This window comes from Erythrolamprus reginae, chromosome 9, assembly GCF_031021105.1.
Source record: "Erythrolamprus reginae isolate rEryReg1 chromosome 9, rEryReg1.hap1, whole genome shotgun sequence".
In the NCBI taxonomy this organism is placed as follows: Eukaryota; Metazoa; Chordata; class Lepidosauria; order Squamata; family Dipsadidae; genus Erythrolamprus; species Erythrolamprus reginae.
Genome location: NC_091958.1, coordinates 8,975,506 through 8,996,973, shown reverse-complemented (window position 1 = coordinate 8,996,973; position 21,468 = coordinate 8,975,506). Strand labels below are relative to the sequence as shown.

General features: G+C 43.3%; 1 protein-coding gene across 1 annotated transcript; it reads right to left on the bottom strand.

Moving 5' to 3' along the window:
- Nucleotides 1-1,028: 1,028 nt before the first annotated feature.
- C9H16orf87 (chromosome 9 C16orf87 homolog) lies at nucleotides 1,029-20,356 on the bottom strand. Its single transcript, XM_070761639.1, has 4 exons — nucleotides 20,064-20,356; nucleotides 5,035-5,131; nucleotides 4,098-4,280; nucleotides 1,029-1,770 (listed from the first exon to the last, which is right to left on the bottom strand). Exons 1-4 carry the CDS (start codon nucleotides 20,265-20,267, stop codon nucleotides 1,652-1,654), a joined length of 603 nt encoding a protein of 200 aa, XP_070617740.1. The 5' UTR covers nucleotides 20,268-20,356; the 3' UTR covers nucleotides 1,029-1,651.
- Between the last annotated feature and the right edge of the window lie 1,112 nt (nucleotides 20,357-21,468).

The window sequence follows — 21,468 nt, the reverse complement described above, 5'->3', positions numbered from 1 at the left end:
GAGCGGCAGTCCCTTCGGGACTGGGCGGCACAGAAATAATAAATAAATAAACAAACAAATAAAAAACCCACCCTGTTTTGCCTCAGAGAATTTCAAAATAAAATACTGTACTGTGTGTCTATAACAGTGAGCTCATAATAGGGCAACTCTATCAATATCAAAATGCCACTTAAAAAGTTGAGCTAGTTTCAAACTAGATTTTGATTTTCTTTCTCTCTTCCTTACTCCCATTCTTTTTCTTTCTCTTTTCCTTCCTCTCTTTTTTCTATCTGTTTCTCTCTCTTCCTCTCTTCCTCTCTCTCTCCTTCCCTCTCACTCTTTCCCTCTCGGCTTCTGGTCAGGTTTGGAAAACTCTGAGTTGATGATGATTTTTAAGTGAGCAATTGTTCACTGCTCAGCTTAGAGGGAACTATGCTCCTGGACCTTATTTAACCTTTTAACATATTTAAATGTTTCGATCATGTCCCCCCTTTCCCTTCTGTCCTCCAGACTACACAGATTGAGTTCATGAAGTCTTTCCTGGTAAGTTTTATGCTTAAGACCTTCCACCATTTTTGTAGCCCATCTTTGGACGCGTTCAATTTTATCCATATCTTTTTGCAGGTGAGGTCTCCAGAACTGAAGCAAAACAACTGCATTGTTTCCAACTTCAGAACTGCCGCTGAGATGATCTAACGTCTCACATTTTATACAAACAAGTTTTGGCCACATTGGGGAACTGAAATGTGAAGTTCATTTAATAGATTTAAACGCTGTGAAGGAAGAACGGAGTCTCCTTGCCTTCACTGCAACCGCCAACATGTGATGTCTTAACTCGAATTCTTTTAATTGGCACGGAGGCATTGCAACACCGCTAAGCAAATTTAAAAGGCAATTCCCATGTGAAATCGTAGACCAGCGCTCGCCTTGATCTGGTGCCTTCCAAAATAAATTCTGGATTACGGGATTTTAAAACCCCAGACGCACAAAGGCTGTATCAAATAAGCTTTTATCAAAGCCGAATATAAGCCCGCTGACTTCCATCCCAATGGGTTTCGACGCAATTTATTCCATGTTTCTATGGTTACAGTCTGACACGTCCGTTCGGTAAAAAGTTTAGAACAAAGCAGAAAGACGCTTCAACCAATAACGTATTATATAATAATAATAATAATATTAATAATGATGATGATGATAGTAAGTTCAACTTAACCCACTCATTTGATTTCGCAATGAGTGGATTTCCAGGAAAATACCAGAATATCGACATAGTGACTATGTACACAGGAAGTTCAACGTTAACTGAAAATCCGCAGTTAAAGGCGTTTTAAATTGAAACGCTGCGTTCGAAGTGGATGGGTGTGCGAAAACCCTCGGAAGAGTCTTCCAGCTGTCTCTGCAGAGTGAAAGGATGTGTTGCTTCTGACATTTGATCACAGCCTCCCCTTGACCCTTCCACAAAGCAAAAAGCTGGTCCTTTTGCTTGAAATCGGCCGGCTTCAAAAGCAACCACAGGCGACAAGAGATTCCGCCCGGGGTGGGTGGGAAAAATCCACGGATGACCTCGGCCAACCCAGGGTAACAGCATTCCACCATCTCAAGAGGCCACGGAAGACCCGAAACCCGCCACCGGGCTTCAACAGCATGGCATGCAGAGGTCAGGGCCACGTCGTCAAAGGATCAGCCTCTGGTTGATAATTTTTCGGTTTATTTCCGCCAAGGCCACGGAGAATACAAATGCTTTTTCGTCAGAGAGGTTAGCGTACATGTCCACTTCTTTCTCTTGTTTCTCTGTAAGGAGAAAGGATAACGGGTGATTAGATTAAATTAGATTAGATTTATTGGATTTATAGGCCGCCCCATCCCTAGACTCGGGGTGGCTCAAAACAGTGACAAAAACAATACAAAATGACAAATCTAATATTGACCAATCTAATTACAGTTTTAAGTTTAAAAGTTCATAAAAGCAACCCCAATATATATAAAAAACAAGCGCACAATCAATCAAACACCAAAACAACATGGGCAAGGGGGAGATGTTTCAATTCCCCCATGCCTGACGGCAGAGGTGGGTTTTAAGGAGTTTACGAAAGGCAAGGAGGGTGGGGGCAATCCTAATCTCAGGGGGGAGCTGGTTCCAGAGGGTCGGAGCCACCACAGAGAAGGCTCTTCCCCTGGGTCCCGCCAGACGACATTGTTTAGTCGACGGGATCCGAAGAAGGCCAACTCTGTGGGACCTAACCGGTCGCTGGGATTCGTGCAGCAGAAGGCGGTCTCGAAGATATTCTGGTCCGGTGCCATGAAGGGCTTTATAGGTCATAACCAACACTTTGAATTGTGACCGGAAACTGATCGGCAACCAGTGCAGACTACGGAGTGTTGGAGTAACATGGGCATACTTAGAGAAGCCCATAATTGCTTTCGCAGCTGCATTCTGCACAATCTGAAGTTTCCAAACATTCTTCAAAGGTAGCCCCATGTAGAGAGCGTTACAGTAGTCGAACCTCGAGGTGATGAGGGCATGAATGACTGTGAGCAATGACTCCCGGTCCAAATAGGGCCGCAACTGGCGCACCAGGCGAACCTGGGCAAACGCCCCCCCCCCCCCTTGCCACAGCTGAAAGGTGTTTCTCTAATGTGAGCTGTGAACCGAGTCTTTCGGGCTCCTGGTCTTTGGAGTGGGAATAGCTAAGAATTGAGCATGCAGGGCATAAACTTTGAGTAGACTGAACGCTAATGCAAGAAGCCGCTTGTTGAGTTTAGACAAGGATTCTATTTGTTCTAACAAGGGGTATCAATGTATAGGGGCTGCATACTAATCTGTGTATGTTAACCCTTCAATTATATCATTGAAATACAGCAACATATGCTGCTCAAAAAAATAAAGGGATCGCTTAAACAACAGAACATAACTCCAAGTAAATCAAACTTCTGTGAAATCAAACTGTCCATTTAGGAAGCATTTTTTTAATCATTAGATTTGTATTGTGTTTTGCTGTTTTGAGCCGCTCCGAGTCTCCAGAGAGGGGTGGCATACAAATCTAATTAATAATAATAATAATAATAATAATAATAATAATAATAATAATAATAATAATACAGAATAATGAGCCGGGGTGGCGCAGCAGGTAGAGTGCTGTACTGCAAGCCACTGAAGCTGACTTGTAGATCTGAAGGTCAGCGGTTCAAATCTCATCACCGGCTCAAGGTTGACTCAGCCTTCCATCCTTTCGAGGTGGGTAAAATGAGGACCCGGATTGTGGGGGCAATAGCCTAGCTCTGTTTAAAAAGTGCTATTGCTAACATGTTGTAAGGCACCCTGAGTCTAAGGAGAAGGGCGGCATAAAAATTGAATGAATGAATGAATGAATGAATGAATGAATAAATACAACAACAACAACAACAGCCCCCCACTGCCTCTCCTCAGCGACAAAAACACACACAAATCATGCATTCCAGTGGCCCGTTAGGTCCCAGAGTTGGCCTTCTCCAGGTCCTGTTGACCAGACAATGTTGTCTCCGAGTCTCTCCGAGTCTTCGGAGGGGTGGCATACAAATCTAATAAATTATTATTATGATTATCATTATGATTATTATTGTTGTTGTTGTTGTTATTGTCTGGCGGGACCTATGGAAAGAGCCTTTTCTGTGGTGGCCCCAGCCCTTTTGGAATGAACTCCCTCTGGAGATACATACTGCCCCTCCCTCCTGGTCTTTCACAAAGCTCTGAAGACCTATCTCTGCTGGCAGGCATGGGGGCCGTGAGCATTGAGACTGTGATTGGATTGGATGAATGTGGATGATTGTGTCGGATAGATGGGGGTTTTTTAAGAGACTTTTTGTCTTTATAGTATTTTTTAAATTAGATTTCTACACATTGTATTATATTGCATTTATTATGTTGGATGTCGTCCTGGGTCGGTTGAGAACAGCGGAATAGAAGTCAATCAAACCAACCAACCAACCATTTAATAGATTCTACCCCACTCCTGGGTTCTCCAGACAAAACCCCAACTTTAGAGCCTTACGAAAGAGGGGGGGGGGGGGGCAGTCTAATTTCTAATTTATAAAAACTATGGAGGTTTAATAGAAAAAAATACAGAAATAATTTTCGTTACCTTTTTCTTCATCGTGCTTTTTAGATGAAGCTGCCTTGGGCCGTCCTCTTCCTCTTCGGCTGTGATCTGATTGACTGTGTGATCTGGATCTTTTTCTATTTTCTAAGTCTTTATTTACCACTGGATTGATCCTCTCCCTTCTGACTCTTTCCGTGCGCCTCCTCTTAGCGTCACTTCTGCTTTCTGTGGCAAGACATTTTCAAAACACGGAGAGAGAGAGAGAGACAGAGAGAGAGATTATCAGATCTGCAATTGTTTTGAAATCTTTGTTCCATCCTGTATTTTTTTCCTGTATTTTTTCCTCCACTTCTTTAGCTCGACAATTAGTGGGAACACTAAGTCTGCAGGCTTTCTTTAACGCACAAAGTGGAACATCATCATAAATCAAGTCACCCATGAACTTGTTCCTTATTTTTGAAGTTGGACAAACTTGTTTTTCGCAAAAGACACTTTAGAGCAGTTTTTCCAGTAGAAGAAATGCCTGCAGTACAGCACTCTACCTGCTGCGCCACCCCGGCTCATTAGATAGATAGATGGATGGGTGGGTGGGTGGGTGGATGGATGGATGGATAGATGATAGATAGATAGATAGATAGATAGATAGATAGATAGATAGATAGATAGATAGATGATAGATAGATGATAGATAGATAGATAGATAGATAGATAGATAGATAGATAGATAGATAGATAGATAGATAGATAGATAGATAATATGTGTATGATATTGGACTGTGTAACTACTATTGTTTATTTGCCTATCTGTATATAATAAATACTGTTCTATTTTGTACTAAGTCTGATCCATTGACTGACTAACCCTCATTGCTACATTAACTCTACTTAAAGTTTGTTGAAGGTTTATTATATTACCTAGACATTCTAACAACTATCTATTTATCGAGCCAAACCAAAGCGGGGTGAATTGAAAAAATACCTGCAGAGGACGGCAGCTTTTCAGAACGTCGGGCATTCAGGAGTTTGCGACTGATAAATATATACCCACACGGACAGGACTTGCAGGCAACGGGAACCTTAGAAAAACACAAGAAGGGGAGGGAGAGGGGAGGAGGAGAGGTGAGACTTTGTTTTAATCCCTTTGTCACGAGAAATTTTGCCGCACGAATCTCAGCGACGGGTGAGGTCCCACAGAGTTGGCCTCCTTAGGGGCCCGTCGACCAAACAATGTCGGCTGGCGGGACCTAGGGGAAGAGCCTTCTCTGTGGCGGCCCCGACCCCAGAGATTCGCACTGCCCCCACCTTCCTTGCCTTCCGAAAGAGCTTAAAAACTCATCTTTGCCGCCAGGCTTGGGACTTTTAGATCTTCCCCCTGACCATTGAATGCTTTAAGTGTGATTGCTGAATGTTTGGTCAATATGTTTTTCTTTTAATCGTTTTTAAATTGTAGAATTAATTGGATTTACATTATTGTTCTGATTTTATATATGCTGTGAGCCGCCCCGAGTCCTCGGAGAGGGGCAGCATACAAATCCAATTAAATAAATAAATAAAAATAAATAAATAAATGCAAGCCTAGGTGACAGAGGTAGTAGGTACAACCAGGAGCTGTACCGCTGAAGATTGTACGTCCTGTGCTCTCTGTTTGGAATACAGTGTTCCCTCGATTTCCGCAGGGGATGCGTTCCAAGACCACCCGCGAAAGTCGAATTTCCGCGAAGTAGAGATGCGGAAGTAAATACACCATTTTTGGCTATGGACAGTATCACAGGCCTTCCCTTAACACTTTAAACCCCTAAATTACCATTTCCCATTCCCTTAACAACCATTTACTCACCATTATTACTGGTACTCACCACTGAATAAGAAACTTAGTGATCCTGATATTTATAAACATAATTATTTATTAACAATAATCATTATTTTTGTTATTTATTTGCAAAAATTATTAGTTTGGCGATGACATATGATGTCATTGAGTGGGAAAAACCATGGTATAGGGAAAAAAACGCAAAGTATTTTTTAATTAATATTTTTTGAAAAACCGTGGTATAGGCTATCCGCGAAGTTTGAACCCGCGAAAATCGAGGGAACACTGTATTCCTTCCGTGGGAGAGAAAGGCTAGAAAGAGAAAATCCCTATTTGATGGAGAAGTTTCGTTTTGTCTTAGTCCAGTGATGGCAAACCTATGGCACGGGTGGCACGTGAGCCATTACCCTAGCTCAGCTCCAATGTGCATGTGTGTGCAGGCCAGCTGATTTTTGGTTTGCAGAGGCTCTGGGAAGCTTTTGGAGGGCAAAACAGGAGCCTACTGGGCCCACCAGGAGTTGGGAAACAGGCCATTTCTGGCCTCCAGGGGGTGGGGGGAAGCTGTTTTTGCCCTCCCCAAGCATTGAATTATGGGTTGTGGGCACTCGCGCGCACACCGTAGTGCATGTTCATGCTCTTTCGTCAGCCAAGGGAAAAAAAGTTCGCCATCACTGTCTTAGTCCAAATAAATCAGTGTTTCCCAACCTTGACAACTTGAAGATATTTGGACTTCAACTCCCAGAATTCCCCAGCCAGCATTCAGTGCTAAAGAGAACAATTGAAAAGTGTTTGGAAACTTCAGATCGTGCAGAATGCAGCTGCAAGAGCAATCATGGGCTTCTCTAGGTATGCCCATGTTTCACCAACACTCCGCAGTCTGCATTGGTTGCTGATCAACTTCCGGTCACAATTCAAAGTGTTGGTTATGACCTTTAAAGCCCTTCATGGCACTGGACCAGAATATCTCAGGGACCGCCTGCTGCCACACGAATCCCAGCGACCGATTAGGTCCCACAGAGTGGGCCTTCTCCGGGTCCCGTCAACTAAACAATGTCGGTTGGCGGGCCCCAGGGGAAGAGCCTTCTCTGTGGCGGCCCCAGCCCTCTGGAACCAACTCCCCCCGGAGATTAGAACTGCCCCTACTCTCCTTGCCTTTCGTAAGCTCCTTAAGACCCACCTTTGTCGTCAGGCATGGGGGAACTGAGACATCTCCCCCGGGCATATACAATTTATGAATGGTACGTTTGCTTGTATGTATGTGTGTTTAGAAAATGGGGTTTTAAAAAAATTTTAGACAGTAATTTAGATTTGTTGTAAATTGTTTTCACTTTGTTGTGAGCCGCCCCGAGTCTGCGGAGAGGGGCGGCATACAAATCTAAATAATAAATAAATAAATAAATAAAGTTGCCAAGGTTGGGAAACACTGAAATAAATGATGAACTGAATTCCAGCTGATTGACTTCTGAATGGACAAAACTGACAGGGTCCTTTGCAAATCATTTGCCGACTCCACACACTACTGCAGGTATCTCCTTGACATTAAATCACCTGCACAATAACAAAATTGCTTTTGCAGGCAGTTCCGCATCCTTGGAGATGACCCAGCCACCAGCAACTGGGGAGTAGATAATAACGATGTGTTTTAAATAAATGAAGTGCTTTACAGCACAAACCTCCTGCATTATTTGCCCTTTGTAAAAAATATTGTTTCAATGGGTTGTTATTAATTTGTGGGGTTTTTTCAAGGAAAACAAACGCAACATGAAACCTTGGAACAGAAAACCAAGTTGGACTGGAAAGAAAAATGCTACAGAATTCAACATTCCTTTTAAAACTCCCCCTCCGGGTGCTGTCACACACAGAGTTGCAAACCAGGGCCAGCAGCGCAGCTCTTAAAACAATCTATACATTGATGAAGATCAGACTTTGAATGGGAGATTATAACCGTTCAAGTGCAGCTTGCATTCTCACCCACCCCTCTCCCCGGAATTTCCTGCTATTAACAAAGGAGGCCATTCACTATACAACTATGGATAATTAACTGGGTTGATACTCCAGAAGAACTAGTCCCAAAAAAAGGGAGTTTGCCGGAACCGCTTTCTGCCGCACGAATCCCAGCGACCAGTTAGGACCCACAGAGTGGGCCTTCTCCGGGTCCCATCAACTAAACAATGTCGTTTGGCGGGGCCCAGGGGAAGAGCCTTCTCTGTGGCGGCCCCGGCCCTCTGGAACAAACTCCCCCCCCGGAGATCAGAATTGCCCCCACCTTCCTCACCTTTCGTAAGCTCCTTAAAACCCACCTCTGTCGTCAGGCATGGGGGAATTGAGATATACCTTCCCCCCCTAGACCTATGCAATTTATGCATGGTATGTTTGTGTGTATGTTTGGTTTTTTAATAAGGGTTTTTAGTCATTTAAATATTAGATTTGTTATATGCTGTTTTTATTGTTGTTAGCCGCCCCGACTCTAAGGAGAGGGGCGGCATACAAATCTAATAAATAAATGAATGAATGAATGAATGAATGAATGAATGAATGAATGAATAAATGTCGTTAAAAATAATAATTTCTTCTGAGCAAAATAAAAAATAGGGGAAATAGATGCTCACAGTCACTCATGCCCTCATCACCTCGAGGCTTGACTACTGTAATGCTCTCTACATGGGGCTACCTTTGAAAAGTGTTCGGAAACTTCAGATTGTGCAGAATGCAGCTGCGAGAGCAATCATGGGCTTTTCTAAATATGCCCATGTTACACCAACACTCCGCAGTCTGCACTGGTTGCCCATCAGTTTCCGGTCACAATTCAAAGTGTTGGTTATGACCTATAAAGCCCTTCATGGCACCGGACCAGGATACCTGCGAGACCGCCTTCTGCTGCACGAATCCCAGCGACCGGTCAGGTCCCACAAAGTTGGCCTTCTCTGGGTCCCGTCGACTAAACAATGTTGTCTGGCGGGACCCAGGGGAAGAGCCTTCTCTGTGGCGGCTCCAACCCTCTGGAATCAGCTCCCTCCAGAGATTAGAACTGCCCCTACCCTCCTTGCCTTTCGTAAACTCCTCAAAACCCACCTCTGTCGTCAAGCGTGGGGAGACTGAGACATCTTCCCCGGCCTATGTAGTTTTAGTGCATGATATGACTGTATGTATGTTTTTTATATTGGGGTCCCTTGCTTTTAGATTTTTTTTAAATGTACAATTGCTATTTTAGATTTTAAATTATTAGATATTGTTTTTTATCATTGTTGTGAGCCGCCCCGAGTCTGCGGAGAGGGGCGGCATACAAATCTAATTAATAATAATAATAATAATAATAATAATAATAATAATAATAATAATGATAATAATAATAATAATGCAACTTGAGTGCCCTTTTAAATCCAAACCGAGACGCAGCATTGATGAATGCGGTTCCTCCTTGTAAAAGCTCACTGTCAGATATTATAAGAGCACAGCAGAGTAAATTTCCCCTTCGCACACTATGTACAAATGTTCAGATGCAATGGAGAACAGAGTCACGATTCAGGCTAAGCAGTTCCAGGGTTGCTGGATCGCATTCCTAATCTCTGCTTTCCCAAACAGCATTTCCCTTGGCCAATAACTAAAAGCTGCCATTTTTCGTGAATACATCACCCTTTCAGCTGCCTTTTAAGCTGCCTTACAAGGGTTTCATTGACTCGTTCTATTCCAAGGGGCTTTTTGGGGGGGTTTGTTTTATCTTTTTAATTTGCAGGTTTGATCTTAATGGCTCTGGAATCAATTACAATTTAGCTCAAATGAATGGGAAGCAGAATTTATTTTTTTAAAAAAACATTACAAGCCCACAACTTTAGGGTATGAATCCAAACACAGGGAGATTTCTGCCTCCCCTGCATAGGGATGGTTTTATGTCAATGCCATTTGGTTATTTGCTTTGTGCACATTTTCAATCAACAGCAGAGTGTCCTGATGTTAGAAATTCTTTTTTTATATAATAGGAATCGAAGGGATAGCTTTACCTTGGAGATGAGCCTTTTTAAGTGCTAAAGAGAGCTAGTGTGTTTCAATTTTGTTGAAGAAAAGCTCCTTTTTACATTTCCAGTCTCATTCCTTCCTTCATTCATTCATTCATTCATTCATTCATTCATTCATTAGATTTGTATGCCGCCCCTCTCCGTAGACTCGGGGCGACTCACAACACAATAAAAACAGTTCCTGACAAATCTAATAATTTACAATTTAAAATAGTTAAAAAAAACCCATTTTTAAGCAGACATACCTACAAACATACCATACATAAATTATATAGGCCCGGGGGAGATATCTCAGTTCCCCCATGCCTGACGACAAAGGTGGGTTTTAAGGAGTTTGCGAAAGGCAAGGAGGGTAGGGGCAGTTCTAATCTCTGGGGGGAGCTGGTTCCAGAGATTCGGGGCCGCCACAGAGAAGGCTCTTCCCCTGGGGCCCGCCAACCGACATTGTTTAGTTGACGGGACCCGGAGAAGGCCCACCCTGTGGGACCTAATCGGTCGCTGGGATTCGTGCAGCAGAAGGCGGTCTCGGAGATATTCTGGTCCAATGCCATGAAGGGCTTTATAGGTCATAACCAACACTTTGAATTGTGACCGGAAATTGATCGGCAACCAATGCAGACTGCGGAGTGTTGGTGTAACATGGGCATACCTGGGGAAGCCCATGACTGCTCTCGCAGCTGCATTCTGCACGATCTGAAGCTTCCGAACACTTTTCAAAGGTAGCCCCATGTAGAGAGCGTTACAGTAGTCGAACCTCGAGGTGATGAGGGCATGAATGACTGTGAGCAGTGAGTCCCGGTCCTTTGCTGAAGAACAATCCTATTTTATAGGATTTTATTTTATTGGACAAGACAACAATGACATTCAATATAGAAATAGCCTAACAGTAGCTTCTGGCTTCTTTCTGAAGGTGGGGCTCACTACAACGGCAAGAAATTTATATGAACATTCCTGCAGCACCAAGAATTCTCACATATTTATTTTTATCTTGACATTGAATATCTCTCCTAGGGGTTCTTAAACATTACTATGACTTGGGAGGGGAATTTTGATCCCGGTTCCCCCAAGCAGTAGAAGCAGTTTACGATCTGATATTTCAGGAAAGAAACAATTATAGGAGTTTTCACAAATTAAACAAAAAACACACACCTCCCAAAGCTTTTTCATCACAAGAGCTATAAATAGCTCCTCGGAGGTTTTCAAGAACATTGGAGCACAACAGCATGAGCTGCTCGCAAGAATTAGCTTATAAAGCACTAAAACGAGGCCTTCGGGGAATGGTTAAATAAAGCAAAACTCCACCACGACACATTTATAATCACAGCAAAAGCTCTCCAATTTTGCTTTCTTTGGTCATCGTCCAAGACCCACAGACAAAGGAGGCAAATTGGTTTAGGTTGGAAACACTATTTCATGCCCAGTTGAATGTATCAACTTCTGCAAAACACACAAACACACAAAAATATGTACGCAAAATGGGGAAAACTGTAAATCTCTTATGAGAGCAATACCAATCGTGCTTTCCCAGGAACAAAAAGCTCTCCAAATTTTGGTGGGAATATGAATGTTGCTCTGTGTATCACAACCTTGAAAGGATAGTGCAAAGTACGGCCTGTCAGTCATTGCTACTTCAACTCCAAAACCTCCCATCTTAAAATTGATCAAGGGCAGGGGGTTTTTTCCTGGCTGTCATTCCTTATGGTCTGCTTACTTGGGGAGGAGTCCTACATGGCATCGGACCAGAATACTTCCGGGACCACCTTCTGCCGCACGAATCCCAGTGGCCGATTAGGTCCCACAGAGTTGGCCTTCTCCGGCTCCCGTCGACTAAACAATGTCGGTTGGCAGAACCCAGGGGAGGAGCCTTCTATGTGGCGGCCCCGGCCCTCTGAAATCAACTTCCCCCGGAGATTCAAATTGCCCCCACCCTCCCCGTCTTCCGCAAGATCCGCACGAATCCCAGTGACCGGTTAGGTCCCACAGAGTTGGCCCTTGAAAAGTCCCGCCAGACGACAAAACAATGCCGTCTGGCGGGACTCACAGGAAGAGCCTTCTCTGTGGCGGTCCTGACCCTCTGGAACCAACTCCCCCCAGGCGGTCCCTGAGATAATCTGGTCCGGTGCCATGAAGGGCTTTATAGGTCATAACCAACACTTTGAATTGTGACCGAAAACTGATCGGCAGCCAATGCAGACTGTGGAGTGTTGTTGTTATATGGGCATTTTTGGGAAAGCCCATGATTGCTCTTACAGCTGCATTCTGCACAATCTGAAGTTTCCGGACACTTTTCAAAGGTAGCCCCATGTAGAGAGCATTACAGTAGTCGAGCCTCGAGGTGATGAGGGCAAGAGTGACTGTGAGCAGTGACTCCCAGTCCAAATAGGGCTGCAACTGGTGCACCAGATGAACCTGGGCAAACGCCCCCCTCGCCACAGCTGAAAGATGTTTCTGTAATGTGACCTGTGGATAGAGGAGGACGGCCAAGTTGTGGACCCTCTCTGAGGGGGGCAATGACATCCCCCTCAGGGTGATGGACGGATAGATAGAACTGTCCTTGCGAGGCAAAACCCACAGCCACTCCGTCTTATCAGGGTTGAGTTTGAGTCTGTTGACACCCATCCAGGCCCCAACAGCCTCCAGGCACCGGCACATCACTTCCACTGCTTCGTTGACTGGACATGGGGTGGAGATGTAAAGCTGGGTATCATCTGCATACTGATGATACCTCACCCCATGCCCTTGGATGATCTCCCCCAGCGGTTTCATGTAGATATTAAATAGCAGGGGGGAGAGGACCGACCCCTGAGGTACCCAAGGGAGCAACCTAGAGGTCGACCTCTGACCCCCCATTAACATCGACTGCGACTGACCGGAGAGGTAGGAGGAGAACCACTGAAGAACAGTGCCTCCCACTCCCAACCCCTCCAGCCAGCGCAGAAGGATACCATGGTCGATGGTATCGAAAGCCGCTGAGAGGTCAAGAAGCACCAGGACAGAGGATAAACCCCTGTCCTGGGTCCGCCAGAGATCATCCATCAACGCGACAAAAGCAGTTGCCTGTTTTTTTCTCCTGCTTTCCCTTTGCTTTACATCCTGCATCAGGAAACCCCCACCCCAATTTTCTTTTGACATATCGAATGGTTCTAATAAAGTATTACCCAACTGCAATTTGGGGTTTTTTATTTAAAAAAGAAACAGACTGATATGACTCATTTTTGTATGTTTTGAAAAATGCCAATAATAACATTAGGTAAATGGGGGGAGAGATAAGAGTATTTTTTTTTAAGGGAATGTTACACATCGCACAAGATTACTAATTGCTGAAAGGACCCAGGGATAAAAAACCAACTTCGGTCTTAGCCAACGATGACGGCCAATGCAGGTTTGAAACTGCACGTAGAATAAAAATTGCACATTACAGCAATAATCTCCACCTCATCTTAACGCACCCTTTGGATTCCTCAGTGCTGGTTTTTTAAATCCTTCATTAGGCCATTAACGAAATGCAGCAACCACACTGTAGAATAATTAAGCAGCAAGCTGGCAGGAATGTAAAATGAAAAAGGAGCAGTTTTAAAAGACACAATTATATGCACATTTAATATAGGTGTATATTTTTTCCCCCCAGTCTGGCATTGGGAGATCTTAAAATGAAAAACCATGTTTTCATTGCTGTTTATAGTCGTAGAAGCATGGTGATGTGGAATCAGGAAGCTGGAGGTGAGAGTTACCCTGTTTCCCCGATAGTAAGACACCCCCGATTGTAAGACGTATCGGGGGTTTCAGGGGGGTCGGCTAATATAAGCCGTACCCCGAAAGTAAGACATATGTCTTACTTTCGGGGAAACACGCGGGTATTGCCGCCTCCCTCTCATCTAGCTGGACCTTTAGAGCGAGAAGGCGGCGAGGGCGAGGAAGGCGCTTGGGAGCGGCGCGGTGGGGAAAGCAGCGGGGGCGGGGGCCGGCTCCCTCCCTCCTTCCTTCCCAGCTGGCAGCGCACTCCGGGCCTTGCCGGCCGGCCGGCTCCCTCCCCATCTGTCTATGTCTTTTTCTGACTCCAGCGCGCACCGTTTTTTCCAATATAAGACATACCCTGAAAGTAAGACATAGTGGGGCTTTTGGGGATAAAAAGAAAGTAAGACACTGTCTTACTTTCGGGGAAACACGGTATTAGTCATGTACACATTAGTTGCAACCATTTAGCTTTATTCTGGTTAAACCATTTAGCTTTATTCCGGTTTATCCCTGTTAAAGCTGCAACTGGTGCTCATCTTTGTATCTTTGGGGAAATAAAAGCTACCATGCCGAGTGAAATACATTTCTTTATTTAGCCTGAGTCTCTCAAGCACTCAGCTTTATTGGATTTCCTCACATGATAGAATTATCACAGGGGGGAAAAAATTCTCTCCCTTCCATTTCCTCTCTGCCAAAGGAATACGTTTTATCAAGCTCTTCGGTTTGTTTGGTTTTTTCCCAACTAGGAAACTCCAAATAACTTCCCTGACCGAGGAAGTATTTCAGTGTGCATGACTAGATCAGGTTTCGAGTTCAAATCTAATCAGAATGAGAAATAAACATTTTTCAGGCAGGGGCTTTGTAAAAATAAATTGAAATTGCAAAAACTGCCTCTCGTGGGGATACGCAAAAAAATGGAGACCTTGGGGGGAACTGTGAAAGACCACATCATCAATCAAAGCCAAAATTTCTCAATGATTTCTCGTACTGTAGAACAGTGCATAACATTGAGAAGTTAAACTAGATCAGTTGGGCCTGAAGCACACACAAACCCCCCCCCTTCACCGATATCACAGTAAACAAGTTTGCAATACAGCCACTGTTGTTTTGTGCGCTATCTTTGTAAATTGTGTAAACATGTGAGCACATACAATAGGGCTTGGTTTGGATTTCTTTACTTAAACGTTCAAAACACAGGGGTAGGTTTCTTGCTTTTTAGATCACCCTCAACCTAATTCCCTTCAAATATTTCACAATTTACAGGCTGGCCAGGAACAGCAATTTCCCAGAATTTCTCACAAAGCATCCGACTTACAGGAAATTCTTCCACTGCAGAAATACTTTACACACTGAATAAACTTTCTTGTTCGAGGAAGCCTGGGGCTGAAATAGCCTAAGATGGTTTAAATGCCTCATGGTTATCAAAGCAACACAATCAGTGAAGGACGCAAAGCACTGAAACTAACCAACTCAAATTCAACCTAATCCAAGGCTGCTTGAATCAAGCAGAGATTTACATCAGAAATTGCTGGCAGCCACCTGATATTTAAGAAAGAAATGTTGCAATCATGCTGCCCATTAACATGAACAGACCTAAGATCCTTCCAAAGGAAGCTTCTGCAGGTAGCCCTTGACTTACTACAAAATTACACTGGAAAAAAAAGGTGACTTACAACTGTTTTTCACACTTATCTCCGGGACCGCCTTCTGCCGCACGAATCCCAGCGACCAATTAGGTCCCACAGAGTGGGCCTTCTCCGGGTCCCGTCAACTAAACAGTGTCGTTTGGCGGGACCCAGGGGAAGAGCCTTCTCTGTGGCGGCCCCGGCCCTCTGGAACCAACTCCCCCCCAGAGATTAGAATAGCCCCCACCCTTCTTGCCTTTCGTAAGCTTCTTAAAACCCACCTCTGTCGTCAGGCATGGGGGAACTGAGATATTCTTTCCCTCTAGGCTTCTACAATTTATGTATGGTATGTTTGTATGTATGATTGGTTTTAAAATAAGGGTTTCTAGCTGTTTTAGTATTGGATTGTCGCATGTTGTTTTTACCATTGTTGTTAGCCGCCCCAAGTCTACGGAGAGGGGCGGCATACAAATCCAATTAATAATAATAATAATAATAATAATAATAATAATAATAATAATAATAAAGACCACTGCAGCATCCCCATGGTCCCAAGATCAAAATTCCACCACTTGGCAACCCACTCATACTTATGATGGGTTGCAGTGTCCTTTGGGGGGGGAGGTGTCCCGTGATCAAATTTTGCAACCTTATGACAAGACAGAGGAAGGCAGATTCACTTAACAGGCACCTAACTCACTTAACAGCTGCAGTGATTCACTTAACAACCTTGGAAAGAAAAGTTGTAAAAGGGGGCGTAGGAAATGGCTAACTTAGCAACAGGAAATTTTGGGAATTACCTGTATTGTGCTTGCACAGCCTTATGCTCAGAATTTTATGGGGGACCAGATATTGTTATCCTCTGCCACATAAAACTACCCTAAATTGTTATAAGATTTTGCCTATTATGGAAAACCATTAGGGACAGGGGGGAAAACCCGAGCTAAAAATTCTTCACAGCAGTATCAAGGCTTATTAACTGAACTATTCTGTCCTCCCAGGCAACTAACCTGATGCCAAGAGTAAACTGAATTACAGAATATACAGTGTTTCCTCGATTTTCGCAGGTTCGAACTTCACGAATAACCTATACCACGGTTTTTAAAAAAATATTAATTAAAAAATACTTCGCGGGTTTTTTCCTATACCAGTTTTTCCCACCCAATGACGTCATATGTCATCGCCAAACTAATATTTTTTGCAAATAAATAACAAAGAAATAATTATTGTTAATAAATAATTATGTTTATAAATATCAGGATCACTAAGTGTCCTATTCAATGGTGAGTACCAGTAATAATGGTGAGTAAATGGTTGTTAAGGGAATGGGAAGTGGTAATTTAGGGGTTTAAAGTGTTAAGGGAAGGCTTGTGATACTGTCCATAGCCAAAAATGGTGCATTTACTTCCTTTGCATTACTCTACTTTGTGGAAATTCGACTTTTGCGGGCGGTCTCGGAACGCATCCCCCGCGGAAATCGAGGGAACACTGTAGATGAATGCAAATTCCCTTCCAAATCCCACTATTCAGCTGAAACTGTACTGTGTTATATTTTTAAATAAACAAAGATAAAATGTCAAACTCTACTACCATTGGCTACATAGTACCTTTCCAAGTTTTATAAATACTTTTTTAAAATACCCAAAATAAAGAGATGTATCATTTTAAACTTCCAAAAAAACCCACCAAGAATTTCAAAGGTAATTTTTGTGTTGATTTCTGGGGCATGGTTGGAAAAGCCCCTGCATTTTCTTGGCATGATTTTTAAAGGTGGTTTGCCATTGCTTGCTTCCTAGGGCTGAGAGGGAGTGGCTGGCCCAAGGTCACCCAACTGGATCTCTGCCCATTGGTTTGTAGCCAGACGCCTTAACGATTATACGAAACTGGTTCTCAAGTATTGACCTTATACTAAAACAAAAAGTACATGCAATGATTCATTATAACCGTTTTTCCCAGCACTCTCATTTCCTCAAAATGCCTTTCTTCATTGTTTCAAGACAAACAAACGTAGGGTTTGCTTTATGTTAGATCATGGATTAAAAATATATAAGCTTTAAGTTAAACAGCCACTAACTGGAAAACCAGGAGATTGCTTATCTGCATAAAGCAGGACAGACAAAAAAGGATTCTCCCCACCCCACCCAGCTCAACACATTAATAGTAGGCTGATAACTTATTTATTATTATTATTATTATTATTATTATTATTATTATTATTATTATTATTATTATTAATTAGATTTGTATGCCACCCCTCTCCGTAGACTCGGGGCGGCTGTAACTGTAAAACTGGAAAAAAAATTGGTCCAAGGGATGGTAACTGAGCTAAAGCTTATTAATATCGCACACAAAAAATGGGTGGGGGCAGGAAACCATTTACAGGAAGCATGGTAAATAACGGCAAATATTAATGCTATCTACATTTCAGAGCATATGCCCTTTAGCTCAACTAAAACTGCACTTGTCAGCTACTTCAAGCCATTTTCTAATTCTTGCCCAGCATGCAAATCTTCATGCAATAGGCAATATCTGAATCAGCATGCAAATAATTTCCCTAGGAAGCAAGTCCTCCTTGCTTCCTAGGGAAATTATTACAACTGGTTTCCAACTTAAGACCACTGCAGCATCCCCATATATATACAGCACCCCTTCAAGGAGAATTAATGTCACCCAGGTTTTTCCCTTTTCCATATCACACACACAAACATACACACCTGCAGGGATCAATCATTGAGGACTTTACCCATATTTTATTTATGTATATAAAATTTATATTTATAAAATTTATACATCATAATGTGCTCCCTGTTAGTGACTACTTCACCTTTAACAACAACAACACTAGATCACGTAATGGATACAAACTAAATGTAAATCACTCCAAACTAGACTGCAGAAAATAAGGTTTCAGCAATAGAGTGGTCAATGCCTGGAATTCACTACCTGACTCTGTCGTTTCTTCCCCAAACCCCAAAATCTTCAACTTTGCACTGTCTACAGTCGACCTCTCCCCTTTTCTAAGAAGTCTGTAAGGGGTGTGCATAAGTGCACCATTGTGCCTACCATCCCTGACCTACTGTCTTTTTTATCCTTTCTATCACTGCTTTCTACTTATGTTATGTTAATACAAAATATGATGCTATACTTGTTTGACATAGAAACATAGAAGACTGACGGCAGAAAAAGACCTCATGATCCATCTAGTCTGCCCTTATACTATTTTCTGTATTTTATCTTAGGATGGATATATGTTTATCCCAGGCATGTTTAAATTCAGTGACTGTGGATTTATCAACCACGCCTGCTGGAAGTTTGTTCCAAGCATCTACTACTCTTTCAGTAAAATAATATTTTCTCATGTTGCTTTTGATCTTTCCCCCAACTAACTTCAGATTGTGTCCCCTTGTTCTTGTGTTCACTTTCCTATTAAAACTCTTCCCTCCTGGACCTTATTTAACCCTTTAACATATTTAAATGTTGAGATATATATATTTCAGCTTAAACATGTGACACATACATATATAGATATCTATATATAATATTTATTGGACTTATATGCTCACAACACATAAAAAATACAAAACAATTCAAAAGGCTCATTTTAAAACGATATAAAACCCCCAATTTCTCCCCTCCACCCACACAAATTCTCTGCCAAATATTTGCAAAGTAAGGTTGGAAAACTCGGGCAGTTGATTTTGCAGCTTCTCCAACCTGGCGCCCACCAGAAGTGTGGCGCCCACACATAACAAGGGGTAATATTTTTTGCACATCATCAGGCTGCGAAGAAGAAAAAAAGTCTGAATTTACAGCCTTGGTCCCTAACCTGGCTCAGCTTTGCAAAGCACCAACCATTTACCTATTCATTTTGGAAAAGGGCAGAAAAAAGCAAAGGAGCGGGCATCCTCACCCGCAGCATAGAAACATAGAAGATTGATGGCAGAAAAAGACCTCCTGGTCCATCTAGTCTGCCCTTATACTATTTCCTGTATTTTATCTTAGGATGGATATCTGTTTATCCCAGGCATGTTTAAATTCAGTGACTGTGGATTTACCAACCACATCTGCTGGAAGTTTGTTCCAAGAATCTACTACTCTTTCAGTCAAATATTTTCTCACGTTGCGTCTACTAACCTCAGATTGTGCCCCCTTGTTCTTGTGTTTGCTTTCCTATTAAAAACACTTCGCTCCTGAACCTTATTTAACCCTTTCACCTATTTAAATGTTTTGATCAGGTCCCCCCTTTCCCTTCTGTCCTCGAGACTATGCAGATGGAGTTCATGAAGTCTTTCCTGATACGTTTTATGCTTAAGACCTTCCAACGTTTTTGTAGCCCATCTTTAGACCCGTTCAACTTTATCAACATATTTTTGTAGGTGAGGTCTCCAGAACTGGACACAGTATTCCAAATGTGGTCTCACCACCAGCGCTCTATACAGTGGGATCACAATCTCCCTCTTCCTGCTTGTTATACCTCTAGCTATGCAGCCAAGCATCCTACTTGCTTTCCCTACCGCCTGACCGCCCTGTTCAGAAATCACTACCCCTAAATCCTTCTCTTCTGAGGTTTTTGCTAACACAGAACTGCCAATGCAATACTCGCATTGAGGATTCCTTTCCCCCAAGTGCATTATTTTACACTTGGAAACATTAAACACATTTAGCACCTGGGCTGACCACGCGGGCAACCCACCTGTATGGGACAGGTGTGCTCGCCTATTCCCATACAGGTGCGTTGGCTGGACCAAGCCCGCCGGGAGAAGGGACAGGGCAGCGCCAGGGCAGGCAGCCTGCTTGAAATAGGGGCGACGTGTGAGGCTCTCACCTGTTGGTCGCACTCCGGGCACGATTTGGTAGCCATCTTCACTTTTTTAGCCCGGCTGGCAGACATGCTTCCGCCCAGCTCGGTGGCTGCGCGCCGACTGCGGGCGAAAGAGCGGCGGCGGAGCGCGCGCGAGCTCGCCCCCCCACCCTCGCGCACGCCGCGACCAATCGGAAACGGCCGCTCGCCAGCGCCCCCCTCCTTCATCGGCGTCTCCTTTCTTAATTTCTTTTTCCTCCTCACACACGCGCGACTCCCTCCGACGACGCATGCGTACGTGACGCCGCTCCCGGGGTCGGCCTTTCCCCCCCCCTTCTCCAAAGGGCGGAACGGAAACCCGAAACCGTTGGAGAAAGCCAAGCCGCGCCCCTCTTGTCCGCGAGCGAGAGGCGTAGTTTAAAGCCTGATTTTTTTAAAAAAAAAGTGCCGGGATTGGCTAAAATAGGGACAGAGGGGAGGAGCTGTTGCCCTAGTAACGTTTAAGAAAGGCGGGACGGGAGGAGGGGGAGGAAATCTCCTCAGGAGGGAAAACTGAAATATGAGGGCGCTGTCGTAAATAAATTCCCTCATAATTTCTCAAAAATAAATTAGTCCCAGTCATTGTATCTTCGGGAATGCTGGTGTCCAATGACTGTTATTCATTCATCACGTCTTAATTCCTAAGAGCACTGACGGAAACCAACGTCTTAAATCAGTGGGGCTAGGAAAGATGGACTTCAATTCCCAGAATTCCCCTAAACCGTCATGCTGGCTGGGGAATTCTGGGAATTGAAGTCCTCTAATCTTCAAGTGGCTTAAACCGAGCAAAACTTGACTCCAAATCTACGGCTACAAGCAAAGTATTCATACAACATGGTGCACCTGGGTCAGAAACAAATCCATCAGCATTTTCAGGGTTACCTAAGAAGAAGCTACCTAGGATTCGGTTAACAACTCTTGAAGCCTTTTTGGCAATGTTATTGCAGTAAGCTTTGACACTTAGGCGCTTAACCTGCTCCTTGCTCGATCTGGAGGAAAGATATGCAAATACTGTATTGCTTTATTTTTAAAAATTATAACTTTTATTTACTTATTATTTATTAATTGGATTTTTATGCTGCCCGTCTCTGAGGACTCGGGTGGCTCACAACATATAAAATATACAATACATAATGTAATCCAATTAACTAATTAAAAATCTAGAAACCCCCCCCCAAAAAACCCCCCATAAAATACAATCATTCCATTCACATTCATTTATGCATTTAAATCTGCCAGTTCACCTACAAGACTAATGAGTTGGCAGACATCAAGTCTCTTGTAAATATCTCAAGTTAACTGGGTTGGGATCTTACAAAAGTCCTACGTACAAAACTCCTTTCTTTCAAAACAATATTAAATTTATATACCTCCCAACTCATTATCCAAA